The 26,760-nt window shown below is 44.7% G+C and overlaps 1 protein-coding gene across 1 annotated transcript; it reads left to right on the forward strand.

The window, feature by feature from the left end:
- The first annotated feature begins 1,047 nt into the window (after positions 1-1,047).
- PTGR1 (prostaglandin reductase 1) lies at positions 1,048-24,806 on the forward strand. The gene is given in 15 exon segments (XM_060153338.1): positions 1,048-1,162; positions 2,418-2,462; positions 2,464-2,519; positions 3,904-3,949; positions 5,452-5,499; positions 6,123-6,175; positions 6,178-6,289; positions 9,763-9,880; position 10,596; positions 12,496-12,650; positions 15,552-15,673; positions 19,702-19,781; positions 19,784-19,818; positions 23,296-23,472; positions 24,745-24,806. Coding segments are annotated over 13 exon segments (966 nt in total). The 5' UTR covers positions 1,048-1,162; positions 2,418-2,427; the 3' UTR covers positions 23,401-23,472; positions 24,745-24,806.
- The last annotated feature ends 1,954 nt before the right edge of the window (positions 24,807-26,760 follow it).

Here is a 26,760-nt window from a genome sequence, read left to right on the forward strand (position 1 = left end):
GGCAGCCCTAGCAATCCAATATACACTCTTTCAGAGACATCCAGATTTCTTTCAACTCCTTTGTGGAAAGTTTTTGAAGCCAGCAAACAATCTTTCCTGCGAATCTGGCAATACTGTATAGCTAACATCTGATATTACTTAACGCTATCCTCTTGGAGTTCTGAATCTTTCACTCAGTGCCTTGTTAAAAAGAATCCTATCCCTGATTTAGATAACCCAGGCCTAAGATTTTCAGTCTGGGAAAATAAAAAAATAAGATGCAGAGTACCAGCTTTAGAATGATCACGTGTTTGTGAAAACGGGGCGGGGGGCGGGGAACCTTCTAAGTGAATATGTCTGAACGACTGTGGAGAAGAGAGGGAAAGGGTCAACACTGGACTGGTAACATCTGTTACCTTTCGGAGAGGGTAATGCAGGAGAAAGGGCAGTGTTCTTTAAACATCTTTGCATTATTTCACTGTTTATATGACCGACCAGGATTGGGCTCGGAGTTGGGGGTATACAATTGAATGACGCAGTGTGGGGTGCCTGGGACTGCCTCAGGGCCAGTGGGGAAGTCAAAAGATTGTTACCAGGATCTAGTGTTTATTGAGCTTACCACGCGCCAGTATTAGTCTAAGCACTTGGTGTTAACTCATTTTATTCTTTAAAAAGACTTAATTTTCATAAAGCACTACTCTTATCCCGATCTTGCAGATGGGTCAATTAGGCAGGAAGGGGTTAAGTAGCTCATTCAGAGCTGCACCGTTAGGAAGTGGTGGGCGCAGGCTTGGAACCGAGCCCGGGCACCTTTGCCTTGCGCACACCGCCTCCCTGGCTCCACCTTTCCTCCAGGAGTCGGCGGGGAAAGGCCCTACCAAGGGCTGGGTGTTGCAGGGCTGCGGCGGGGTGGGGCGCCCTAGCTGCAGGGGCGCTAACTCCTGCCCGGGAGAGTCTGAGACTCACTGAGTAGGTGAGCCTTGAATTGGCTCTTGCAGGGTAAAGAGGTGTTCATCAGGGAGCCTGGGGGCAGGCGGGCACGGGGCCAGCACCCGAGTGCCAGGGTCGGGGCGTGGACGCCGGGCAAGCTGCGGGACTGAGGAGGAGCCCCCCGGCCGCGGCCGCTGGGGGAACCCGCCTTGGTCCCCCTGCTCCCTTTAGGTAATGGAGCCTGCGGACGTTGGTAAGTAAATATCCCCACCCCACAGTTTTAGAATCTAGACTCCCCTGTGGCGGAGCGTTTGCGTGCTGCTCGCCCTCTCCTAGTGCTGAGTAACCTCTGCGTCTTGCCCTCGGAAGAAACTTGGAAGCAGGACGCCCGGGCCGATGCTTCCTGGCCCGTGCAGGTTCTTGGAGAGATCGGAGACGGCTGCCGGAGGGAAGGGCGTGGCCTGGCAGTATTTTGGGTGCCTGGCATAGCTGCCTGCACCTGGGAGGGGGCTGGCGAAGGAACGTGCGGGACTACAAAAGTGGGACAAGTGTGGAAGGAGAAGAAAGGCAGGGGTCGGAATTCATTTAACGGACGGGTATGGGCGCGGCGAGGAGGTGGGATCCGGGGGCGAGTGCGCCTGGGCCGGGCATCCCACCTGGCCCCTTTCCTCTAGCGGGGGGGGCTCGTCCTGATCCTCGCCTGCCTCTGCAGTCGCGCCCTTTCCACGGGTGCTTCTGGACTTATGGCGAGTCCAGAATTCTCAGCGGCTGCCTTTTTTGGGAAAAAAAGACAAGTAGGAACAGGAAGGTTTCGGGTCGAACCACCTCGATCGTTCCAAGCAAAATGCCCTGAGAGCTCAGGGCCGCCTGAATCATCTTCTCTTGGCCTTGTCTGCAGGCAAGTTTAAACCCAAACAGACCCAAATTGATTTCCCCGTTGGTGCCAAAGAAAACTCGCGCCTGAAAATGGGGCTGAGCGCAGCGCCACCCGGCGGCTGTCAGGTGTTCCTGAGACTGCTTGCCTTAGAACGCAGCGCTCTGGCCCTTGGAAAAGATGTGCATGGACGTCGGTTCTTTGTGTTTGATGCTTTTTCTTAGAATTCGCTTCATATGAGGAGAGAAATGGGGTATTTGCACTCCAGGTAGTTGTTCAGTGCCCTAGCGAAACCTTAGCAGTGGCTAGGAAGAATTCGTGTGGGTTAACATTGTTCCTTGCCTTGGAGACTTATAAGGTAGCCTCAGTTTCCTCTTCTGCACAACTGTGCACTGGCAATGATAATAATACCTATCTTATAGGGAGATTATGAGGATAAACTGAGATGATAAGTATGACGTGCTTAACACACCAATAGAAACAGTGAATACTGCTAAATAAACGTGATTGACGTTAAACGATAATGGTAAAGTTGATGACGGGTAGACCCTGCTGTGTGGCCTCAGTGCAACACTTGGGAGCCATAAGAATCCAGTCACTTCATGGCATTGACTACATGTTTACTGTGTTCTAGGAGCTTCAGGATGGTTCATGCTAAGAGCTGGACCCTGAAGAAACACTACTAATAGTGACTTTGAATTGAAGACAGTCGTACTCCCACCCTTAAAAAATAGAGGTAAGTCATACTCATTACATTTAAGTTGGAAGAGACTATATCAGTTTGCCTTTGCTGGGTAACAAACTACCTCCACATTTATTGACTTCAAACAACAGTCATTTATTAGTTCACAGTTCTGTGGGTTGGCAGTTTGGGCTGGGTTAAGTTGGTGGGCCTTGTGTAGGTCTCATCTGGGCTAAATGGTTAACTTAGGATGGTCGTCACTCACATGTCATGTTAGCCACTGCTCAGGTGCACGCCTCACTTCTCCTCTCTGTGGCCTCTCTAGCTGGCTGGTTTGAGCTCTTTGTTTTCACTGTGATTTCATAAATCTAGAGCAGCAGGAATTGGCAAGATCCAATATGCAAGCACTTTTCAAACCTCTACTTATATCATCTTTGCTAATATGATGTTCATCAAAGCAAGCCCAGATTCAAGGTATGGCAGTAGACTTCTTGATGGGAGGACGGGAAAGAAGCCCACACACAGGGATGGGTGGTATCTGTGGCCCTTGTGCAAATGGCCACAGAGACCTTTTCAAGGCTGTGTGTGTGAAGCCTCAATGTCAAGTTAGAAGATCCCTCTACTTCCCTTGAAACTTCCCTGAAACGCATGCTTGGGTGCATTGTTCTTCCTGACTTTCGCTAGCCCATGAGGAGTATTTCCTCTCTGTCCCAGTGAGCCCCACGATGACAGTAGGGCAAGAACTGCCTAGCAGCAGTGTGAAGACCTCAGACTATCCCTGTGAGCAGACAATATCCCTGCAGAAATTGAAGGGAGAGAAATGGCGACACATCCCATCACATGTTTGGAGATAAGCTTTGCAGAGCACTTGCTAAAGGGTGTCTTTAAGGGCTATTTTCAGGTAGGTAAGCTTTGAGAAAAGGGCATGCAATTAAGTAGCATGGCAAAGTTATCGATCCCATCTAGGTTGGGATAACCTGGAACTCAGAACCAAAATTCCCGAGGATGGGTGCATGAGGGTCACTCCAGCAAAATGCATGTATTTTTTAATACTAACTGAGGCTGGTAATAAAACCCTATGTGAGCCCTGTAACACAGTGGTTACAGATGTGGCCCTGGTCAAGATACTTAACCTAAGCTTAAATAAAATGGAAACAATAATTGTTCAGAACATCGTGTGAAATAATCTATGTAAAGCATGGAGTGAGTGCTGAGTAAACAAACATAATTTTAAATTTTATTTAAAAATTTAAAAAATAATTTTTACTTCTATTAACTGGACTGAGCCCAAGGTGAGAGCTCTTCCTGGCTCTTCAGTAGGAAGCACAGATGAGAGGGCAACCCTGAAGCAGAGAGATTGTCTGTGTTTATTTAGAAGGCCAGAGACGAGGCATCAGGCCAGGGTTTCTAATTGCCTGTGGAATGCTTTATTTTGTAGAGGTCCTGCTGGAAGCTTTGTTCTTCACTGTGGAACCTTATATGAGGTATTATTTTCCTCCAGAAAATTCTTATGTTGTGCACTGGACTCTAGTTTGACGTGGTCAATCTTTTAAAATATCCAGCTGATTCAAGACGCTATGGCTTCCCCGTTTCTCCCAGAAGGATGTCAGTGATGGGATTCACGGATGCTCATCTTTTTCAGGCGAAAGTCTGAGCGGAGCAGTGAGGGATTACCCTGGCCCCTTTACTTTACAACCATCCCCTATCTTCATGTGCACAATTTACCTCTCATTGGTCACCAGAATTCCTTCCCAAAAACTTAAAAGAAGAAAGAAGCCAAGCTCGAATTTCTCCATTTCACTACTGGCAAATAATTTGGGTAGAGAAAGACGCTAAGACTAAAATTAGGTTTTCTTGCCTTTCCTTTACCTATATTCTTTTAATTTAGGTAATCTGCAGTCGACTCAAACGTGTGTACTCAGTAAACAGTTCAGTGAGAGGAGAGAATACACGCTTTCACTGGCCACTGACTCAGTAACTTTTTGCCTAGGTAAACAATGCAGCCATCATTCTTTTAAATAATTTTTTTCATAGTTGATGGTAGAGATTAAAATCTAAAGTGAGGGCTTCCCTGGTGGCGCAGTGGTTGAGAGTCCGCCTGCTGAGGCAGAGGACACGGGTTCGTGCCCTGGTCCGGGAAGATCCCACATGCCGCGGAGCGGCTAGGCCCATGAGCCGTGGCCGCTGAGCTTGCGCGTCCGGAGCCTGTGCCCCGCAACGGGAGAGGCCAAAACAGTGAGAGGCCCGTGTACTGCAAAAAAAAAAAAAAAAAAAAAAAATCTAAAGTGAAAAATATGTTTCCAAATGTTAACTAGCATCCCTTTTTGTGTATCTAGTGTTTTGGGTAACAAGTACCCAGTGGTACCTGGCTTATGTTTTTTTTTTTTTTTTATTAATTTTTATTGGAGTATAGTTGCTTTACAATGTTGTGTTAGCTTCTACTGCACAGCAAAACGAATCAGCCATACATATACATATACCCCCTCCCTTTTGGGTTTCCCTCCCATTTAGGACACCACAGTGCATTAAGTACAGTTCCCTGTGCTATACAGTATGTTCCCATCAGTTGTCTCTTTTACACATAGTATCAATAGTATGTATGTGTCAATCCCAATATCCTAATTTCTCCCACCCCCCCGCTTTCCCCCTTGGTATCCATACGTTTGTTCTCTACATCTGTATCTCTATTTCTGCTTTTCAAATAAGGTCATCTATACCATTTTTCTAGATTCCACATATATGCGTTAATATACGATATTTATTTTTCTCTTTCTGACTTACTTCACTCTGTATGACACTCTCTAGGTCCATCCACATCTCTACAAATGACCCAGTTTTGTTCCTTTTTATGGTTGAGCAATATTCCATTGTATATATGTACCACATCTTCTTTATCCATTCCTCTGTTGATAGACATTTAGGTTGCTTCCAACAGTGGGGGTGGAAGGCAGGTTGCATTGGGTTATCAAGTGAATGGGAAGTGAAGAAATTTGGCTGTTAAAAGAAGAGAGAGAGGGGCTTCCCTGGTGGCGCAGTGGTTGAGAGTCCGCCTGCCGATGCAGGGGACATGGGTTCGTGCCCCGGTCTGGGAGGATCCCACATGCCGTGGAGCGGCGGGGCCCGTGAGCCATGGCCGCTGGGCTGGCGCGTCCGGAGCCTGTGCTCCGCAGTGGGAGAGGCCACAGCAGTGAGAGGCCCGTGTAACGCAAAAAAAAACAAACAAACAAAAAAAAAAAAAAAGGAGAGAGAGAGACAAGGTAGAGATAGGATGAGATTGTAAGAAAGGGACAGTAAGAGAGGAGAATGTTGAGGATTCAAAAGAGAGGAAGGGCTAAGAAATGGAGGGTAGCCTCTGAAGAAGAGAAGAGGCTGATGTCCAGATCACCTCGAGCCAGAGGATGAACACCTCTTGCTTAGAGAGAAGAGTGAGTGACGACAGGGACAGATGCTGGACCAGTCGAGAATTCCTCTCTGAGGGCCCATATTTTTCCTTGAGGAGGAGACACCAATGACTAAGAATTCAGATGGAGAGATGTGGTAGGGTATTAAATCACGGAACATGAAACTCAATACCCCTTTGTGACCACTAACCATGCAGCATCGGACTCACTTGAAAGGAAAGGGGTTTCCCATATCTGAATGTGCTGTCTCTTTCAGGGTTGTGGAAAGTAAGAACTCAGCCTTCCCAGCAGGAACAACTGTAGTGGCTCCTTCGGCTGGACGGCGCACTCCATTTCTGATGGGAAAAACCTGGAAAAGCTGCTTGCAGAGTGGCCGGACACGTTACCACTGTCTTTGGCTCTGGGAATGGTTGGCATGCCCAGGTGAGTTTCATGGGTTTATTTCACTCATTTGAATCCCTGATATCCTGGTTTTCCAAAATGGTTGGTCCAGAACTTGATCAACGAGAAGAGACTCGAGACGTTCTAGGCTCAGGGGCTGATTAGAAAGGATGATGGGACTAAGAAGGGAAGAAGAGGGGCTAGAGTTAGCCTTGGGACTGAAGGAGAGAGAGGGGAAATCAGGTACAAAGAGAAAGTGCTGGTGAGGGGCAGCATGGGAGGGAGAGGAAGCACAGTCCCTCTCAAGCCTCTGGCAAACGGTGTGACACGAAGAAACCAGCTCCTTCTGTCCCTGGAAAGGTCTTGGCTTCACCCCTCACTCATGTCTGCCTCCATTTCAGAGTTTAAAAAGGGAAAAGGAGTTCAGTGTACCTTGGCCTTTCTGTACTGTCTCTGATACCTCACCTCCTTTCCACATCTGAGTTTCCAGAGGTGTCAGGGGATCTGAAGTTCAAATAACTGAGATGAATCACAGTATAGTTGTACAGTCAGTGTGGTGCAGATTTAAAACACTCAAGTGTCTCTTGGCCTTATCCCTCAGGAAGACTCCTGGTCAGTTCATCCTGTGTCTGCCCTCCAGGGCCCAGCTGCACTTTGCACCTCAAGTTTTCCTCTCATGTCCTGGAGAAGCAAGGTCACCTGAATTCCCTTTGAAGTCCCCCAAATTTTCCTAGCCTGGAAAGTTTCTCTAAGTAATTTCTCCAGGTTGTGTGATCCTTTTCTTTCTTCATTCCTTCTTCCCACCCTTCCTCCCTCTTTCTTTTCACCCTTTGAAGGACTTCTAAAGAATGAAACGGAAATATATATATCCCCAAATGATCAGCCTCCAGCAAAACCAGTCCCATACCCCCCAAGTTCATATAACACACAGGATTTGAGCTCCTCAGAATTGCCACAGCCAAGAGACGACATTGTGAAATTAGAGGATGCTTAAGGCAGTAAACAGAATGACAGCCCTTTCCGGTCTGTCCTGCCTGCCTGTACCCTCTACCAGTGAGAGCTCTTCCTCTCCCACCTTGTTATCCCACCCATCCTTCTCTAAATGGTGAGCTGGGGGTAGGAGCACGGGGGTGAAGGCGGACATGAGGAAACCAAGGAGCCAGTTTCCCATGACTTAGCTGGAGAGAAAGTAATTGGTAAAACATTAGGAGATTTGAATTCTAAAAATAGAGGATAATCTATTCCTTTGTGGGTATATTTCTCATTCACCCGTTTCAAGCCCCTAAGGAGTATGCTTCTACTCCAGGTAATCAGCTTCATACCAGTGGTTCTCAAAGATTGAGGGAGAGGGGTTACATATGCCATGTTTCTAGCCTCCATGAGCAACACACCACCAATTCTTTGACAATTCCTGCCATTATGCGCCTTACCAGTGGGATGGGTCAACCCTTCCAGAATGCTGGAACTTCTGCTATAAACTATAAAAGAAGTTGAACTTTGAAACCTAGGGTCTTTCAGCTGTCCAGGCTCCAAAGATTTAACATCCTCCCAAAGTATTGCATTATTTCCTTCTATAGGATCTCTTGTCTTCTTGTTAAGCTGGAACAGTTCAAGTGTTTTGCTCTCCAACCTGTTGATTCTATCCAGTCCCCCTTCGTCCAAAGCATACCTTTCATTTTCCCTCTAGGATTTCTTTACTGCTGGCTTCTTCATCCTACCTCCATTTTACTTTTAAAAGGAGGTGATGTTTGGGAAAGACCTTGTACATCTTAGGTCAGTATGTCTAACTGAAAGCTGATGTTGCAAACATCTAGATGGGAGATTGGGGGAGGGGGTGTACGGGCTCTCATGGGTGGAATGACCCAATCTGAAAATGTACCTTCTGCTTCTCTTTGGGGGTTAGGCTAACTTGCCTAGCATACTCGGATATCAGCATTCATTAAGGCGGTGGTTCTCAGTTGCTTGCATTCATAAGAATCACCTAGAGTCCTATTCAAATTCATATATCCACATCCCAGTATTTTTGAATCAGTGGGTTTGAGGCAGGGTCTGGGAATCTAAATTTTTAATAAAGCTACAGGTGATTCTGAGACAAGTGGTGTTCCATCCATCTTTTGAAAACAGTGGGTTAAGGGAATATTAGATATTTGGATCCTCAGAAGAAGTGCTGTTTGCCTTTCACTGCTTTCCCTTCAATGCCCAACTCTAACGAGCCCTCAGATGTAGTCACGGCTGAATAAGCTTAAGTCACGCCAACGTGTAGTTTTGTTTTACACAGAAATGGCTTTATGTGAATTGTCTGAAATTTTTGCCAGTGGCTTAACAATCACTATAATGGGTATAAATTTCATGGGCTCAGACTCAGGGGTGAAAAAATAGAACTTAAAATTTTTCTACTCCTGTACTTCATTTCTATCTCAAGCTGGTGTAACAAAATAAAACCTCCGTTAAGCCAGTGATTTCTCCCATCATTTCAGGTTTAAAACTCATAATTTCCTTTGTCTTCTCCGTAGGGTTGATGCAAAGCTCACAGGGCTAACACAAACCCAGTAGAGGGGGGACAACTTCTTGCTTTTGATCTTAGTTGTGCGTTGGTCCCCCCCTCTCAAAGTGTAACTTTTCTCGGGCTTCCCTGGTGGTGCAGTGGTTGAGAGTCCGCCTGCCGATGCAGGGGACACAGGTTCGTGCCCCGGTCCGGGAGGATCCCACATGCCGCGGAGCGGCTGGGCCCATGAGCCATGGCCGCTGGGCCTGCGCGTCCGGAGGAGCCTGTGCTCTGCAACGGGAGAGGCTGCGGCAGTGAGAGGCCCGCGTACCGCAAAAAAAAAAAAAAAAAAAAAAGTGTAACTTTTCTCATTGAGTCCGCAGCCACATCCCCTTCCAAGCTGGAAATCCACTGAACTGTGGTGGTTTCTTGACCTAATAATCCCCATTGGTGCTATGTGAGCTGCATCTTTGCAGGCCCACTAGTCGTTTCCCTGCAAGCTAACTTCGGCATCTCACTAGGGATGAGGTGGGGAGATTGCAGACGTTCTTTCATACCACTCTGGAGCCATGGGAAGTTCAAGGTGTTTCTTCCTGACCCTCTCAGGCCTAGACACCATATACCGTTACATCTGTTTATGATGTCATGGAGGCTTTCCCCATGAAGCTCGCCATCTCCCTAGAACTTACATAGGAATGAGGCATAAGCTCTCTGTTCTTGGATCCCTACAGTTTAAGGGGATCTATTTTCTTTCACCCCTGAAACTTGGCCTGGGAGTGGACAGGATGCTTCCCCCCCTTCCAGCCACCTCTCTGTTCCCTCCCTAGTTCCCATCATCTTTTTTCCTCTCCTGGAGGTAAAGAAGGAGGAGGTGGACCATTAGTGGCTAGTAATATCCATTTCCTATATTTTCTGTCTTTTACCTGGACCCATGGCACTGAGCTGCTGAGAAGGCCTTCAGGGTATATATAAATGAGATACAGGGGAAAGAAACAAATTTATCCCCATAGCCTTACTTTTCTTCCCTTAGCCTAACAGCCTACTCTGGCCTGCTTGACATCTCTGGTGTGCAGGGTGGAGAAACAGTGCTGGTGAACGTGGCCGCAGGAGCAGTGGGCTCCGTTGTGGGGCAGATCGCTAAGCTCAAGGTAAGTGTCTTCCTCCATAACAAACATTTACTCAGAGCCCACAGCGTGCCCTGGGAATGCAGAGGTGAACACAGCAGACCTTTTGTCGTCTCAGGGAGTTTGGTCTACTAGTCGATTTCGTTGAGAAGCTGGAGATGGGGAATGATGGAGAAACGTGGGGGGAATGGGGAAAATGGCGCAGCAAAGATGACCTGAACATTGTAATTTGATACCACTGCAGGTCTCAAGTCAGGAATGGCCTCTGCTAGAGTAGTGAATTTGTAAGCAGTAACTATTTTCATAGTTTTTACTGAACTTTTCTTGTTACAACTTAATCTCCTTTCTTCATGATTGCCCCCAACAATTAAAAGAGGGACTTGATATCAGCCAACCAAGAGTCATCACCCACACAGCCCCATTGCAAAGGCTACTGCAGTCAGCCCAGAGCGGTGGGGCCTCAGCTTGGGAACTAACTCATGGGAGGCACGCAGGGCATGGAAACATTGCCTCTGATCTGGACAGGTGTCTGTGCTCAAGAGATCTGATTTGATGGTAGGGGTGCAAGACATCAGGCAGCTCACACATGGTCAGGATGTATCACATAGTGGAAATGTTCCAAGGTGATCTGGTTTGGCTTATCCTTTGCCAGAGGCTGGATGTTGGATGCAGGATCTAGTTTCTAGGGAAAGAGTTGGGGAGAATACAGATGAGTACAGGACTACAACCAGCAGCCAAGGGTTTGGGCTGGTCTCCAGTGCTAATGGGAGCTTGGAATACAAATAAAGAGATGAGGCTGTCATACAGGTTGCAAATTTTGCAGTTAAGGAATTACATTAGTTTTCTAATGTTAAACCATAATAGCATTCTGAAATAACCGTTATTTACCAATGGTGTATTATGAATTTATACTTTTGGATTTGATTTAATAACATTTCATATAGAATTTTTGCATCTATATTCATAGGTGAGTTTGGTTTAAAGTTTTTTGTTTGGAACTTATCAGTGTTTAGCTTTGGGTTATGCTAGACTTAACAAAATGAATTAGTAATACTTCCAAAATTCAAATTTTAAATGTTTTATTAAAACTTCAAGGGATTTTTATTTCAAAAATTTGATAGGACATATTTTTTAATTAGGGAAGAGCCGTCTCTCTCCCTTTTCTTATCTTTTTCTTTTTTCTGGCTGTGCCATGCAGCATGTGGGATCTTAGTTCCCCAACCAGGGATCAAACCTGTGCCCCCTGCCATGGAAGCGCAGAGTCTTAACCACTGGACCACCAGGGAAGTCCTGATAGGACTCATTCTTAAACCTATTCTTTTAGAAACTCCATTAGAGACTGCCATGCTAAGAAGTTTGTGCTTAATCCTTGGAGGAATGACATGATTAATTCTGCATTTTAGAGAAATCTTTTTGACCCTGGGAGGTGAATAGTTCATAGGGACACAATACTAGAAACAAGAAGTCAGATTAGGATGCTCTTACAATAATTCAGATGAAAATTATGATACCCTGACAGTGAAGATGGGACGTCAGAGGCAGCTTTTAAGGATATTTGTTGAAAAAGAACAAACACCTGGTGATTGGATGTGGCTAACAAGAGAAAGGAAAGCATCTCCTTTGACCCACATGTTTCAGGTTTGGATAACTGCGTGGTCTCACCCACTACAATAGAGAATAGAGGAGGAACAACAGGTAAGAAGCAAGGGAAAAAAAGATTCCATTTTAGACACATTGATTATGAGGCCCCTTAGGCTCTCCAAGTGAAGATTGTTATAGGTCGTTGGAAATATTGATTTGGAACTCAGGAGAGATGCATGGCTGGAGTTAATAAACAAGGGAATCATCTGCATGAAGGTGATAGTGAGGTCATAAGAGTAAATGAGATCATCTTATGAGAGTATAAGGTTAGAAGGCAAAAGGACCAAGGATAAGAGATTTTGCAAAATTGTTTTTTCTTGAATCATGAAGGAATGGAAAAAGCATATGGCAGTCGTTTGTACAGATACATGTACAAACCCAAAGGCCTTTCCCCAATTGAGAGTGAACAGAGGCTGATATTCTGGTCTTCACGATACATTCAGAATAGAAGAGAGCTTTCTGAAGATCTACTCTCTATGTACCAGTATAAGCTCTAGTCTCAACCTGAAAGTGCTTCTCAGGATGCACTCCAGTTCCTCTATGATTAGGCAGCACCTAGTCCAACGCTTTGGGCCAAATCACAGAACACGGGGCAGTTACCAGGACGGCTGTCTTTGATATGAGAGTCCCAGGGCAGAGCCAACATTATAGTCTAAAGAGTCACTGCACCAAGAGATAGCATGCAAGTCATTGCAAGGGAGAAGAAGCCCCAACATAAAGAAACAGGAGAGTCAAGCCAGCAGGTTGAAATGAGCTGCAAACCACCTAAACATAGGAGGGATCAGTGGGGTGGTCAGAGGCAAGCTGAAGTGATGGTTGGGTTGTATCATAGGCTAGTTTAGGGACGAATTTCGCCTAGGGGGTCTGTTGGCCCATTATATATGTGGCTCAGCACCTAGGAGGGTGTTCTGGAGGAACCTGGCCATTCTAGACTAGGAGGATAGACTTGGCCCATGCTTGTGGTTTATAAATGGTTTCCATTTTTCTCCCCATTTAAGGCTGCAAAGTTGTTGGAGCAGCAGGGTCTGACAAAAGGGTTGCCTGCCTTGAAAAGTATGGATTTGATGTTGCCTTTAACTACAAAACAGTAAAGTCTTTGGAAGAAACTTTGCAAAAAGCCTTTCCTGAGGGTTATGATTGTGATTTTGATAATGTAAGTACAAATTGGACTTAATATCTGATTTACTAGCAAAGCAACTAAGTACTATATGAGGGAATCTACTTCTAGAGTTTCCATCTAAAAATATATGAAGAAAGCACATATGCCTTTTTTAAAAAACAGCTTTATTGAGATATAATTTACCTGTTTAAAGCATAGAACTCAGTAATTTTTAGTGTATTCACAGAATTGTACAACTCTTGCCACAATTTTAGAACATTTTCATCACCCTGAAAAGAAATGCTTGTGTTCATTAGCAGTCACTCCCCTTTGTCCCCCCAAAAGTGATATTTTGTGACTGGCTTCTTACACTTAGCATGTTTTCAAGGTCCATCCATATTGTAGCATGTATCATTTTTTCATTCCTTTTTTAAAAAATTTTATTGAAATATAGTTGATTTGCAATGTTACTTCATTTTCTTTTTTTAAAAATAAATTTATTTATTTATTTATTTTGGCTGCATTGGGTCTTTGTTGCTGCGAGTGGGCTTTCTCTAGTTGCGGTGAGCAGGGGCTACTCTTCGTTGTGGTGCGTGGGCTTCTCATTGTGGTGGCACAGGCTCTAGATGCACAGGCTCAGTAGTTGTGGCACGTGGGCTTATTTGCTCCGCGGCATGTGGGATCTTCCTGGACCAGGGATCGAACCCGTGTCCCCTGCATTGGCAGGCAGATTCTGAACCACTGCACCACCAGGGAAGTCCCTCATTTCTTTTTATGGCCAAATAATATTCCATTGTATGGATATATCACATTTTATTCATCCATCCATCGGTTGATGGGCAATTGAGTCATTCATACTTCTCAGCTATTATGTATAATGCTGGCTATGACCATTCATGTACGAGTTTTTGTGTGGATATATGTGTTCATTTCTCTTGACTACAATCAGAATTGCTGGGTCATATGGTAACTCCACATTTAATATTTTGAGGAACTGCCATACTATTTTGCAAAATGGCTGCACTATTTTACATTGTCACCAGCAATCTGTAAGGGTTCCAATTTCCCCAGATCTTCAGCAGCGTTTATTATCTGTCATTTTGATTGTGGCTATCCTAGTGAGTTTGAAGTGATATTTTGTTGTGGTTTTGATTTGCATTTCTCCAATGGCTAGTGATGTTGAGCATCTTTTCATGTGCTTATTGGCCATTTGTATGTCTTCTTTGGAGAACTGTTTGCTCAAATCCTTTGACCATTTTCAGTTGCGTTATTTGTTGAGTTGTCAGAGTTCTTTATATATTCTGGACCCAAGTCCCTTATCAGATACAGTCAATTCTCAGTATTCCCGGTCTATAAGTTCCTATAGAACTTTATGTTCTATAAAGTCACCACAAACACTGAACCATTGCTCCTACTGGAAGTGTGCACACACATGCACATATCTTACATAGATTACAATCTTTAGTCCTTCCTATAACTTCTCTTTTATTTTAAAAGAGAAAATTTTTGTTTAAAAGTGTTAAGTAACTTGTCTGAGGCTGCCCCAGGACTAATCCTCCCACAGTTGGGATTCATACTCCATTCAGCTGGCCCCAGAGCTGGAGCTTCTTGAACCACTCTGCACTGCCCCCTACTGTCTTCATCCTCTGGTAATCTCAGTATGAGAGCTAAAAAAAGAAGGCAGACCCTTGGCCTTTTTTGACCTCAGCTGGGAACTTTGTGTCTCTTTTGCCACTAGCCACTCTGTGTATGTCTGCAAATGAGCAGGGAAAGCTCTATGAGTATTGGGGTTATAAATAAATTTTAGCAAGTAGTCCAGTTCTCAATTATGGCATATACTCAAAATGAGGATCATTAGTAATAATATCTCCTGTATAGGGTTTGCAAATATTTTCTCTTATTCTGCGAGTTGCTTTCACTTTCCTTCTTTTTCTTCCACTTTCTTGATGGTGTCCTTTGAAACACAAAAGTTTTAAATTTTTGATGAAGTCCAATTTATTTTTTCTTTTGTTGCTTAGGCTTTTGGTGTCATGTCTAAGAAGCCTTTGCCTTATCCAAGGTCACAAAGGTTTACTCCTATGGTTTTTTCCTAAGAGTTTTATCGTTTTAGCTCTTATATTTAGGTCTATGACACTTTTTTTTTTTTTTTTTTTCGGTACACGGGCCTCTCACTGTTGTGGACTCTCCCGTTGCAGAGCACAGGCTCCGGATGCGCGGGCTCAGCGGCCATGGCTCACGGGCCCAGCCAACTCCGCGGCATGTGGGATCTTCCCGGACCAGGGCACAAACCCGTGTCCCCTGCATTGGCAGGTGGACTCTCAACCACTGCGCCACCAGAGAAGCCCTATGACATGTTTTAAGTTAATTTTTATGTATCGTGTAAGGGAGGAGTCCTATTTCATTCTTTTCCGTGTGGATGTCAGTTGTTCTGCACCATTTGTTAAAAAGACTGTTTTTTCCCCTGTTGAATTGTTTTGGCACTCTTGTCAAAAATCAATTGACTGTAAATGTAAGGGCTTATTCTGGACTCTCAGTTTAGTACTATTGATCTATATTTCCGTTCTCACACTGTCTTGATTGATGTAGCTTCGTAGTAAGTTTTGAGATCGGAAACTGTGAGTCCTCCAACTTTGTTCTTGATATATGGCTTCTGAGTTATTTTTCCATACTTTTAGATAAAGCAATGAGATTACTGAACTGGTCAGAAAACCCCAAATTATAATGAAGTAAAATTTACAAGTTATATAAGGTGTATTTCTACAGTCAAATGAAAATGCCTAGTTTCTAACGTCTCTTTCCAACTGCGATTTTCTGCCCTGCGGTGCTAATTTAATCAGTGTTATTGCTGCTAAAACAAGTATTGTGAAATGATCATTGTGAGTTAATGATTCTCCTGAATCTTCTAGGGTTTAGGTTATTTAAAGGTTTTGGTTTTTTGTTTCCCTGTCTGTTTAGGTAGGTGTAGAGTTTTCCAACGTTGTTATCCCCCAGATTAAGAAATTTGGAAGACTTGCTGTTGCTATACGTGGGCCCATCTCTACATATAACAGAACCAGCCTCCTTCCCCCAGGTAATGAGCTCACGCACATGATCACAGGTGTAGAAAGACGGGACAAGGAGGAGATTCACAGATATGGTGTAGGCCAGTGACTATCAAAGTATTTAACAGATTTCCTAATATTCTTGATGAAATAGTATTTATTAAACTAAAAATATATAATTGTGTATATTTGTGCTAAATCAGCTTATATTGGATTTTGACATAGAGAAATAACAGGCGCTGAAAATATGGAAGAAACAGAGTTATTAAAAGTTTTAGTTTTTTACTTACTGTTTTCTGCAAAGTTGTGAAAAGCCATGATTTGATTTAGAAATAGAACACGTTGTCCTGGCTGGAAAAAATGAGGGTTCTTCAGGATATTCGGGGTGTGCTGGAGGTTTGGGGGTGGGTAGACGGTGGCTTAATGTGGGTGAAGGGAAAACAGGCTGCCATTTCCTTCAGACAGTAGTGGGCAGAGTTTCCTGCAGCAGCACCAAACTGACAATTTCCACTACAAAGGAAAGGGGCATGCGTTTTCTCTCGATCCCTAGAACGTCCTTGTTTTGCTTCTCCTGTGTGCTGCCAGGCCCTCCATCCCTCACTTCTCCACTCTCTTATGCTGAGACCTTCCCCTCCCACCTCCATGCCCAAATAAGTCCAAAAGCAGTATCAACTAGAGAACTATGTTCATTAAATCTCAGTTTTCTAAGAGATGTCCTATAGGCCTCTTATTTTACAGATGGGGAGATGGATGGCCAAAAGGACCAGAGACTCTTTCAATCCTATTAGCGACAGACTCAAAATAAAAGCAGATCTTCTGAACTCCTCATACAGAGTCCCTTCTGCTACAAATGATTCTGTGCTCTTGGTGAGATTACAGATTTACCTGCGGTCTAAAAATTTAAAAAAGGAGAAAGGGCTTCCCTGGTGGTGCAGTGGTTGAGAGTTCGCCTGCCGATGCAGGGGACACGGGTTCGTGACCCGGTCCAGGAAGATCCCACATGCTGCAAAAAAAAAAAAGGAGAAAGAAGAACAAAAAGGAATCTTCCAGATTACCATTAGGATCCAGGCAACCACAAATAAATGGGTCATTTGTTCTATGATGGGCTTCACTCGTGGGAATGAAACCTTATAACCCTGCTAGTTAACAATACCTCGGCTACACTGAGACAGGTGGGTGGGAGTGGAAGAGGCTGAGGAAGGCCCACTTGTAGATTCCCTGTTGGGTTGTGAAAAATCAAAGAGGCTACTTTCTCCAAGAAAGATACTCCAGGTGCACCTGGCAATCTTATTAGGGACTTTTTCCCCCCATATTTTTCTAATTGATGCTAAGCTAGCATCCTGGGAAATCTTCCTGCCAGTTGAGCAGAGGTCCAGGATGCATTTTCCTGACCACAGCCAAATATTTTGGATACAGTAACTTGATCTAGGCTTTTAAGCAATTAGTCTTTGCAAGTTCAGCGGCTCAGGGCTCAGGTTTTTGAGACCTATCTGGCCTTGTGGACAAGCTGGCGTTGTCCATTCCATTTTAATCAAGTGAGATTCTGCTCTGCCTCTGATCTCCAGAAATTCTAACATATTTCACTGTTAGGAGAGCTCGGAGGCAAGTACTTGTTTCCCCCAGCTTTCATGCCACATTTGTTTTCTACTCGCAATAAAGAAACCACATCCCCATCAGCATGCACAATCCCAGAAACAGTATTTCATCCTCTTCCAAGATGAGAAAATGAGGACTCCACTTCTTAACCCAAGAGGAATATGGCTGGGGTGAGTCTTCCGGAGAAGCACTCTTTCTGCAAGACTAATCTAGCATTTGGATGTGAACCTCTCGTGTCTCACTCATCTTGCATCAGTTTCTTTTGCTTCAGGACAAAGCCCTACTTTTCCTTCTTTATCTCTTTTTTTTTTTTTTGGCTGCTTTGGGTCTTCATTGCTGCAGGCGGGCTTTAGTTGTGGTGAGCGGGGGCTACTCTTCTTTGCGGTGCGTGGGCTTCTCATTGCGGTGGATTCTCTTGTTACGGAGCATGGGCTCTAGGCGCGCAGGCTTCAGTAGTTGCAATGTGTGGGCTCAGTAGTTGTGGCTTGCAGGCTCTAGAGTGCAGGCTCAGTAGTTGTGGCGCACAGGCTTAGTTGCTCTGCGGCATGTGGGATCTTCCTGGACGAGGGCTCGAACCCATGTCCCCTGCATTGGCAGGTGGATTCTTAACCCCTGTGCCATGAGGGAAGTCCCAAAGCCCTACTTTTCTGACTGCTGACATTACTTTCTTCAAAGTAGCAAGTGGGAACTTGAGGCCTGAGTAATGCCAGTTATGAAGGAGGCCGAAGCTAGATTCTGCCAGTCATCTGGGCTCTTCCGGCCCTGATGTTCCCTGGGCATTTTCACCTGACTTCCTGGAACTTGTAAGACTATGCTCAGGTGCCATTCCCTCAGTTTCTGGTCACTTAGGATCCTTGGGAAAATAAACCAGGCAACCAATACAACCTTTTCTCTCACGCACAGAAGAGTACTATCTTTTTTACAGGCTGCAGGGTAGCCCTGTGCTTTTTCTACGCTGGTGGTTCTCAAAGTGTGGGCCCAAGACCAACAGCATCACCATCTCCTGGGGACTTGTTAGAAATACAAATCCTCGGGGCCCACTCCATCTCCACAGTCAGAAGCTCGGTGAGGGGCCCAGCAATCGCTTTTCACAAGCTCTCCACGTTATTCTGACACTTAGGAAAGTGTGAGAACCACTGTTTCAGGCTAACTCTTGGTATCTTGAAATGGCGAGGGCAGGGGCAGGTGTGGGATTTGCTGAGCCCCTTGATCTATTCTCTTATTGGCTTGTAGGCCAGGGGAGGACACCAGTTGTTTTGCATCCGCTTTGAGAACAGAACAGAAATTGATAGATTTATGCCATAAAATGACTGTATTGAGCCATAAAGAAGAACACGCTAAGTATTGTGAATATCAGGGTATTCACCCTTGAGCAGCACAGAAACGTTTCACACGTTATCTTCAGGACCTCGTTCTGTTCCCTAGAACTGTTTGGGAAGCTTCTGGTGGACCTTGCTTCTGGCAGGTGACGGATGAACAGTTCCTGGCTGCCCGGCCTGTACAAGGACTCCACGTGTGTGTCGGTTTCCCATGGCTGCTGTAACTATTACCACAGACTCAGTGGCTTAAAACAACACAAATTTATTGTCTTACAGTTCTAGAGGTCAAAAGTCTAAAATGGGTCGGCAGGGCTGCATTCCTTCTGAAGGCTCAACAAGACTTGTTTCCTCGCCTTTTCCAGTTCCAGAGGCCGCCTGCGTGCCTTGGTTCACAGTCCCTTTCTGCATCTTCAAAGCCAGCAGCACTGCATCTCCAAATCTCCCTCTCGCTCTCCCTCTCGCTCTCCCTCTCTCTCTCCCTCCCTCTCCCTCCCTCTCTCTCTCTCTCCCTCTCTCTCTCCCTCCCTCTCTCTCTCTCTGTCCCTTTCTCTCTCCCTCCCTCTCTCTCTCCCTCCCTCTCTCCCTCCTCTCTCTCTCGCTCTCTCTCGCTCTCTCTCGCTCTCTCGCTCTCTCGCGCTCTCGCTCTCTCTCTCTCTCTCTCTCTCTCTCTCTCTCGCTCTCTCTCTCTCTCTCTCTCTCGCTCTCTCTTTCTCTCTCTCTCGCTCTCTCTCGCTCTCTCTCTCTCTCTCTCTCTCATCTCTGCTTCCATCATCACATATTTTTTCCTGACTCCAGTTTTTCTGCATCCCTCTTTCCCTTACAAGGGCCCTCGTGTGGGCCTACCTGTATAATATAGAATAATCTCCCCATCTGAAGGTTCTTAACGTAGTCATATCTGCAAAGCCCCTTTTGCCACGTAAGGTAACATATTCACAGGCTCTGGGAATTAGGATGCGGACGTCTTTGGGGGCCATTATTCTGCCTACCACAGAGTGCATGTTGATTTGTGGGCAGTCCCGTGGGTCAGAAAGGGTGGAGGAAACAGAAGGGAGCGCACTGGGAGAACTCTGACACGCCTCGTACCACCTGTGTTTTCACCACGGCCACCCGCCTGGACCCTGCTGCCCAAATGTGCCCTCCTGTTCACAGGCCCACCCCGGAGGCCGTCATCTTTAAGGAGCTTCACTTCGAAGGCCTCCCCGTCTACTGCTGGCAAGGAGAAGTCCGCCAGAGGCTCTGAAAGGCTTGCTGACAGGGGTCTCAGAGGTGAGAGGCTCCAGGGCCACTCCTCCACCAGATCCCCTTCCCTTTGGATGCTGCAGATTTCATTTCCACTGGGAATATGGGTTCATCTCACTGCTCCCCCTTTTATAACAAAATACCTGGAAGTCTTGTCTGCACTCACTGTCTGCAGCCCCTCTTTCCATTCTTTCTTAAACCCGCCTGTCGGATTTTGCACTGTCGCCATTCCACCAACACAGCTTTTGTCAAGGTCGCCGATGCCCCTCACACTGTGAACTCCAGTCATCGGCTCTTAACGTCATTTGGCTGTGGAGGGTATTTGACAGAGAGCATCGCTCCCTCCTTGCTTCCTTTGGCTTCCCTTAGCTCTTGGTTTTCCTCACTGATTGGTCCTCCTCAGACTCCTCTGCTAGCTTCTTTTCTTCTCTCCAGATTAATAACAGTGTCCCAATGCATGGTCCCTGGGCCTCTTCTCTCCTCTGTCCACACTCTCTCAGCCCTTTGTTATCTCATTCATGCTCTTGCTTTTATTTTCATTTTTTGCGGTACGCGGGGCTCTCACTGCTGTGGCCTCTCCCGTTGCGGAGCACAGGCTCCGGACGCGCAGGCTCAGCGGCCATGGCTGACGGGCCCAGCCGCTCCGCGGCATGTGGGATCCTCCCGGACCGGGGTGCGAACCCATGTCCCCTGCATCGGCAGGCAGACTCTCAACTACTGTGCCACCAGGGAAGCCCCACGCTCTTGCTTTTAAATATCAGTATGTTGACAGCTCCCAACTGTCTGTCTCCAGCCTAGATCTCTCCCCTGAGCTCTAGACTGTTCAGCAGCTGTGCTTGGATGTGCGATACGCTTCTCCATCTCTGTCTTAAAGTGTTAAAAACCGAAAACGTCTTGATCTTTCCTGCCAAACTTGCTCTATATATAGACCGCACCATCTCAGTTATGACAACCTTTTTAGTTGCTCAATTCAAAAACGTTGAAATTATCTTTGATTCCTTTCGTTCTCTCATATCCATGTCTAATCTGTCAGCAAATTCTGGTGGCCCAACCTCGGAGATACATTCAGAATCTGCCCTGTTTCCCCTCCTCCACTGCCACCATCCTGGTCTAGGCCACCATCTTGTCTGGCCTGGATGTTGTGGTGGCCTCTAAGCTGCTCTCCCACTTTTTCACCCCTACAGACAATTCCCAAAACAGCAGCCAGAGTGATCTTTTAAAGCATAAATCACACCAAGTCATCTTACGCTCAAAACCCTGCAAAGCTCCCCATTTCACTTAGAATAAACCCTGCGAGGCTGGACACTATCTGGCCTCCGTTACCTCTCTAGTTTCATTGCTTACTGTCTCTCCCCACACCCCACCACTTCTCCGTAACTGCTTACTTAATTCTCACCCCCTCCTTCAAGTTTTTGCTGAAAACTGCCTTCTGAATGAGGACGCTTTGAACATGACCCTATTTTATATTGCAATCCCCCTTCACTGGTTGAGCCTCCTTATCTTACTTTGATCCATAGCAATTATCATCTTTTAACATAATATACACTATAATTCACTTAATTGTCTGTCTCCCTCCCATGAGAATGTAACCTCCCCGAGGGCAGCAATATTCACGCATTTTGTTTGCTGATGTATCCACACCACCCAGGATGGTCTGAATAGGCACTAGGTGAACATTGTCAAGATGAAGGAGTGTTAGAGGGGCGTATATTTTGCCATGGCTCTTCCAGGTCCTCGAGTGGAGTCGTCTTATAGCCATGCCTTATAGATCCAGAGGAAGAATCCAATCGCTTTGTCCTGAGCTGTGATCATTTTCCCACCTTACGCCATGTGGAGTTTTAGTCAACAGAAATCTGAATAACCGAGGTGGCATGATTTTCGTTTCCCAGGAGAAAAGTGGTACCATACTTCCTAACCCCTTGCTTCCTGATCATTTCCAAATTCAAAGACATAGATGGCTCCCCTGGCATCCCCTGGAGCTTGGCGTTTTTCCCAGTCTAACACTCTCCGAGTGCTGGGCTGGGCTCTTTCCAGGGAGCTGGGAAGAGTGGGATGCGTTTAGAGTTCCCAGTGTGTAGCCTCTTTGTCCCTGTTGGTGAAATCAAACGTGATCACAGCTGACAGCAGACACCACTGTGCTGGTGTCCCAAATGCTTTCTTCCTACAAAGTGAACCTAATTATAATTTTGTTCTAAGTAACTAGTGAATTGGTTTAATTTCTCTCTCATCTACTTCTTTCTTTCTCATCCCTCCCCCTTTCTTTTTTTTTTTTTTTCTTTGTGATACACGGGCCTCTCACTGTTGTAGCCTCTCCCGTTGCGGAGCACAGGCTCTGGACGCGCAGGCTCAGCGGCCATGGCTCACAGGCCCAGCCGCTCCGCGGCATGTGGGATCTTCCCGGACCAGGGCACGAACCCGTGACCCCTGCATCAGCAGGCGGACTCTCAACCACTGCGCCACCAGGGAAGCCCCCTCCCCCCTTTTTAAATACACTTTTTATTTTAGAATAGTTTTAGAGTTACAGAAAAATTCCTGAGAGTAGAGAGTTCCCATATACCCTGTATTCTATTATATCCTAATTTCCCATATTATTAACATTTTATATTAGTATTCACCCTCTACTTTTAACCTCTAAACTTTTGATTATAGCTTTTGACCCTTTCCAGGTTCTTGGCCTCTTCAAGCACAGGAGTGAGCTGGGGCTTTCTATTGATAGTTAAGTGTTCAAATCCCAGCTTCCCTACATACTAGTTGAGTGACCTCAAGCAAATAAATAGTCCCTCCATAAATCCATAAAGGATGCTAAACCATCACTGGATACATTAGGGAAAAATAGTATAAGGTGACTTAGGTCTCCACATAGGACCTCTTTAAAATAATGTGAGAATGTGAATTAGTTCTATTTAGTAGACTGTGCCTTGTAGAAAAAAGAGAAATGAAAATCCTTCTTCACTAAATGAACTCTTCCCTCCCACACTCCTAAATGAATGTTAAACACTTACTGAACAAATCTTGGCTTGAAGGGAAGACATATTTTTAGACTGCCATCGTATTTACATTTCCTGAACAGGTTCTGCCTCTTCAGGGGTCAAACAGAGGTAATGATGCTACAGCATTGGGCTACTGGAAAGATGAACACAGATGATACCCTGCAAGGATGTCCCCTGCTCCATATGCTTCCGCCTCTTCTGAGATCATTACATTATTAAATTTTTTGTTCAATTTACTTAGAAATTAGTTAATTGCTTCCTTGTGACATTTCTCGTATTGTTATGCTGTGATCTGATGCCTATTATTAAACTCTTATGTGTGCTGTAATCTGTTACATACACTGTGTATGTGGGTCATGCCCCCCAAATGACTGTAAGTTCAAAGAGGACAGGCTCTCCACTTCCTAGTTCCAAGTTTCCCATGATGTACTGATAAATTTGTTGCTACAGTGAGAAGAGTATATAATTTAGAATATGAAATTAATCTATTATGTTTGTTGTTGTTTTGATACAGGGTAAAATCCAGTACCATGAACACATCACTGAAGGATTTGAAAGCATACCAGCTGCATTTATGGGAAAGCTGAGAGAATTGGGGGAAGCAATAGTGAAAGCATGAACAAAACTGACACATGCAATCTCGAAATCATTTGGATGATTACTTAGTTTCTTTATAATCATTTAGTAAAAGGTATGCTGTCTTCATAATCTAAAAAACATTCATTGTAATGCATCTGATCTACCTAATAAAATACATTTAAGTGGAATATAATTAGCAAGAGAGAGGGAAAATTTCATATTGAACAATGGCCAAGTGAACTTACTGCCTGCTATAGTTCCCTCAGGGTTGTGGTAGAAAATAATGGCTCTCGAGTCCAAAAGTTTACTGCTTCTGTGACCTTGAACTTCTGATTTTTCATCTGTAAAGTGAGGACAGTAACATCTGCTTCACATACATATTATACATTTATTTAAAACACCAGCATAACATGTGGCATATATTAGGTACTCAGTAAGTGTTAGCTACCTCCCTGCAGAAATCAGTGAATTTGAAGTCAAGATCACCACCCCTATGGCTTATGGTTACACAAGGAGAAATAACCATTGCTGATGTACACGGACTCAGGGGAGCCCCCACTGGTCCTCTGCGGGCAGGTCTAACGTGGCAGACCAAGGAAGGAATCTATCGCTCACAACAGCTACAAAAGAAGATAACATATGGGAATCTTTATAAGCCAACAAAAATGTGAGAGATTATTATGAAGAAAGCTTTGAAACATGACTAAGAAACACAAAAGAAGACTGAACATATGGAAGTTACCATGCTCTTGGACTGGGAGATTCAGTATCATGAAAATGTCAGTTCTGTTGATCAATTCTGCTACCAAATAGAGGAGGGATCAAATTGGAGTACAAGGAAAAAATAAGAGAAAAAAGTGCGATTGTGTGTGTGTGTGTATAAAACCTCTGGAAAGATGTAATAACAAGAACTGAGGTGTGCCTGAAAGATGGGGGATAAGAGAAAAACTACACTTTTGTGCTTTTTGAATTCTGAATCTAATGAACAAATTTATTCACTATTACAAATTCAATTAAAAAAATTAAAGTCCCTGTGCTTCTGTGTCCCCTTCCCATGTGGGGGAAATAACATATGCATGAGAAAAAACTCAGGAAAAAGTGGGGTCACCCCTACGGCTGGGCACCCCCTGGTGTTTTTACCTCTCGAACTTGTCCACAAGTTTGAGCCTCCAGCAGCGTGTCAGCTCCAGGTGAAGGGTTCCTGCCCCAGCACTGGGTCCCGTGGTGGGTTCTGTTCTAAGGCTTCTACCCCAGTAGCTTGTGACTCTCGGTATCTGTCTGACTCTCCCACTCTGGGGGCAGTGGTTTACCCCGTGACCTAAGGTCTCTGCTGGATCTCAAGAGTTGTTGATTTTTTTATGCTCAATGTTTTTCTTGTTGTTAGGACAGACTGATGACACCCAAGCGCAATACATGCTGGACCAGAAACCAGAAGTCAAGAGCATGTACGTATCTATATACATATATACACATATATATATTATAAACATACATATATTAGTTGTTTTTTTTTTTTGGCCTCCCTGTGTGGCTCACTGGATCTTAGTTCCTCGACCAGGGATTGAACCCATGCCCTGGCAGTGAAAGTGCAGAGTCCTAACCACTGGACTGCCAGTGAATTCCCAAGAGGATATATTTTAAATTTTGATAATACTTACCATTTTTTCTTTGATGGTTAAGTGCTTTTAGTCTTTCACCTAAGAAACCTTTACCTATCTTGTAGGTCATGAAATTTTTCTCCCATATTTTTATTCTGTAAGTTTTACCCTTTTAGCTTTTATGTTAGATCTGTGACGGAGCAGGGAATAGGGGATTGGGATTGACTGCAAAGGGGCAAAAGAGAATTTTCTGGGGTGATTTCAATGTTCTGTTTGGATGGGGATGACATAAGGGTGGATATGTGTCAAAACTCATTAAAAGTACATTTAAATGCATGCATTTATTGTATATAAATTATACGTCAGTAAAGTTAACTTTTAAAAAGAAGAAAAATAGGTCCAGTACAAAATTTAGGCCACAAGACAGGAGCTTCCTTGCTACCAAAGTGCTATGGACTCCTGGCTTACTTGTAGGGAGAAAGAAGTACAATAAGCAGCCAAAGAAAGGCCAACATCTGTAAGATCCACAATCACACGTTACATTCTTCGTAGGGAAGCCTCCCAAGTGGGCACTGATATATTTCACCTTAAGAGGAGACAGGAAGAACAAAGATCTTCATGTTTCCCCCGTGCCCATCTAAATCTCTTTTCAGAATTTATTTTGGGCCCAACAGTAAAATAGGTAATTTTTTCCAAGAGACAAGCTAGTTTTTCATACACCACTTATGGACTATTCCATCTTTCCTTTACAATCTATTAATAACATGGTTCCACATCTAGACTCATCTGTTCTTTTTTTCCGTTACATTTTTAATTAATTTATTTATTTATGACTGTGTTGGGTCTTTTTTGCTGCGTGCGGGCATTCTCTAGTTGCGGCGAGGGGGGGCTACCCTTCGTTGCAGTATATGGGTCCTAGAGCACGTGGGCTTCAGTAGTTGTGGCACACGGGCTTTGTTGCTCCGCAGCATGTGGGATCTTCCCAGACCAGGGCTCGAACCTGTGTCCCCTCCATTGACAGGCAGATTCTTAACCACTGCACCACCAGGGAAGTCCCTCCATTACATTTTTGATTGGTTGTTGCTGGAGTTCTGGACAGTTTTTAACTACACCTATCAATCTATGCACAATTTGTGCATTTCTGAAATAAAGTATTAAAGAAAACAGTGCTCTTTTGAATACAGTATTTCAGATTAATGCATTTAGAACTTTTGCCGCAATGTTTTAGCCTGATGCTTATGGCAAATCCATAACTGCTGCCAGGTAGCTAACTGGACTTGATATAACTCAACTGCATCAAGAAAATACGATTTTTGCCGGCATGTGCTATTATTCTACAACTCAGACATTTAGTTTATGTTCTGTGAACTGGTGTATATCCCAGGTGTACAAATCTTTTTCAGTGAAATCTTGATAGCAAAGTGGTGGTCAACATTCCATAGACATTCCCTGGTAAGAACCAGGCAGGATATCACCAATGACAGATTTTGTCAGCCCCACTGAAAAGGTTAAGATCTACAGGGATTCCAATTTTAAGGTAGTAAAGAATTCTGCCTTCTCCTCTGGAAAATCCAAAACAATATAGATGATAAGAAACAAAAATGGGGGGGAATTCCCTGGCGGTCCAGTGGTTAAGACATGGGCTTTCACTGTTGTGGACCCGGGTTCGATCCCTGGTCGGGGTAATAAGATCCCACAAACCACGCGTTGCAGCTCCCCCAAAAAAAATTTTAAGAAAAATTTAGGGGAAGCTGTAGAATGTTGTAATAAAAAAGACAGAAAATAACAGGTGATGGTGAAAA

The sequence above is a fragment of the Lagenorhynchus albirostris genome, chromosome 7 (assembly GCF_949774975.1).
Source record: "Lagenorhynchus albirostris chromosome 7, mLagAlb1.1, whole genome shotgun sequence".
NCBI lineage: Eukaryota > Metazoa > Chordata > Mammalia > Artiodactyla > Delphinidae > Lagenorhynchus > Lagenorhynchus albirostris.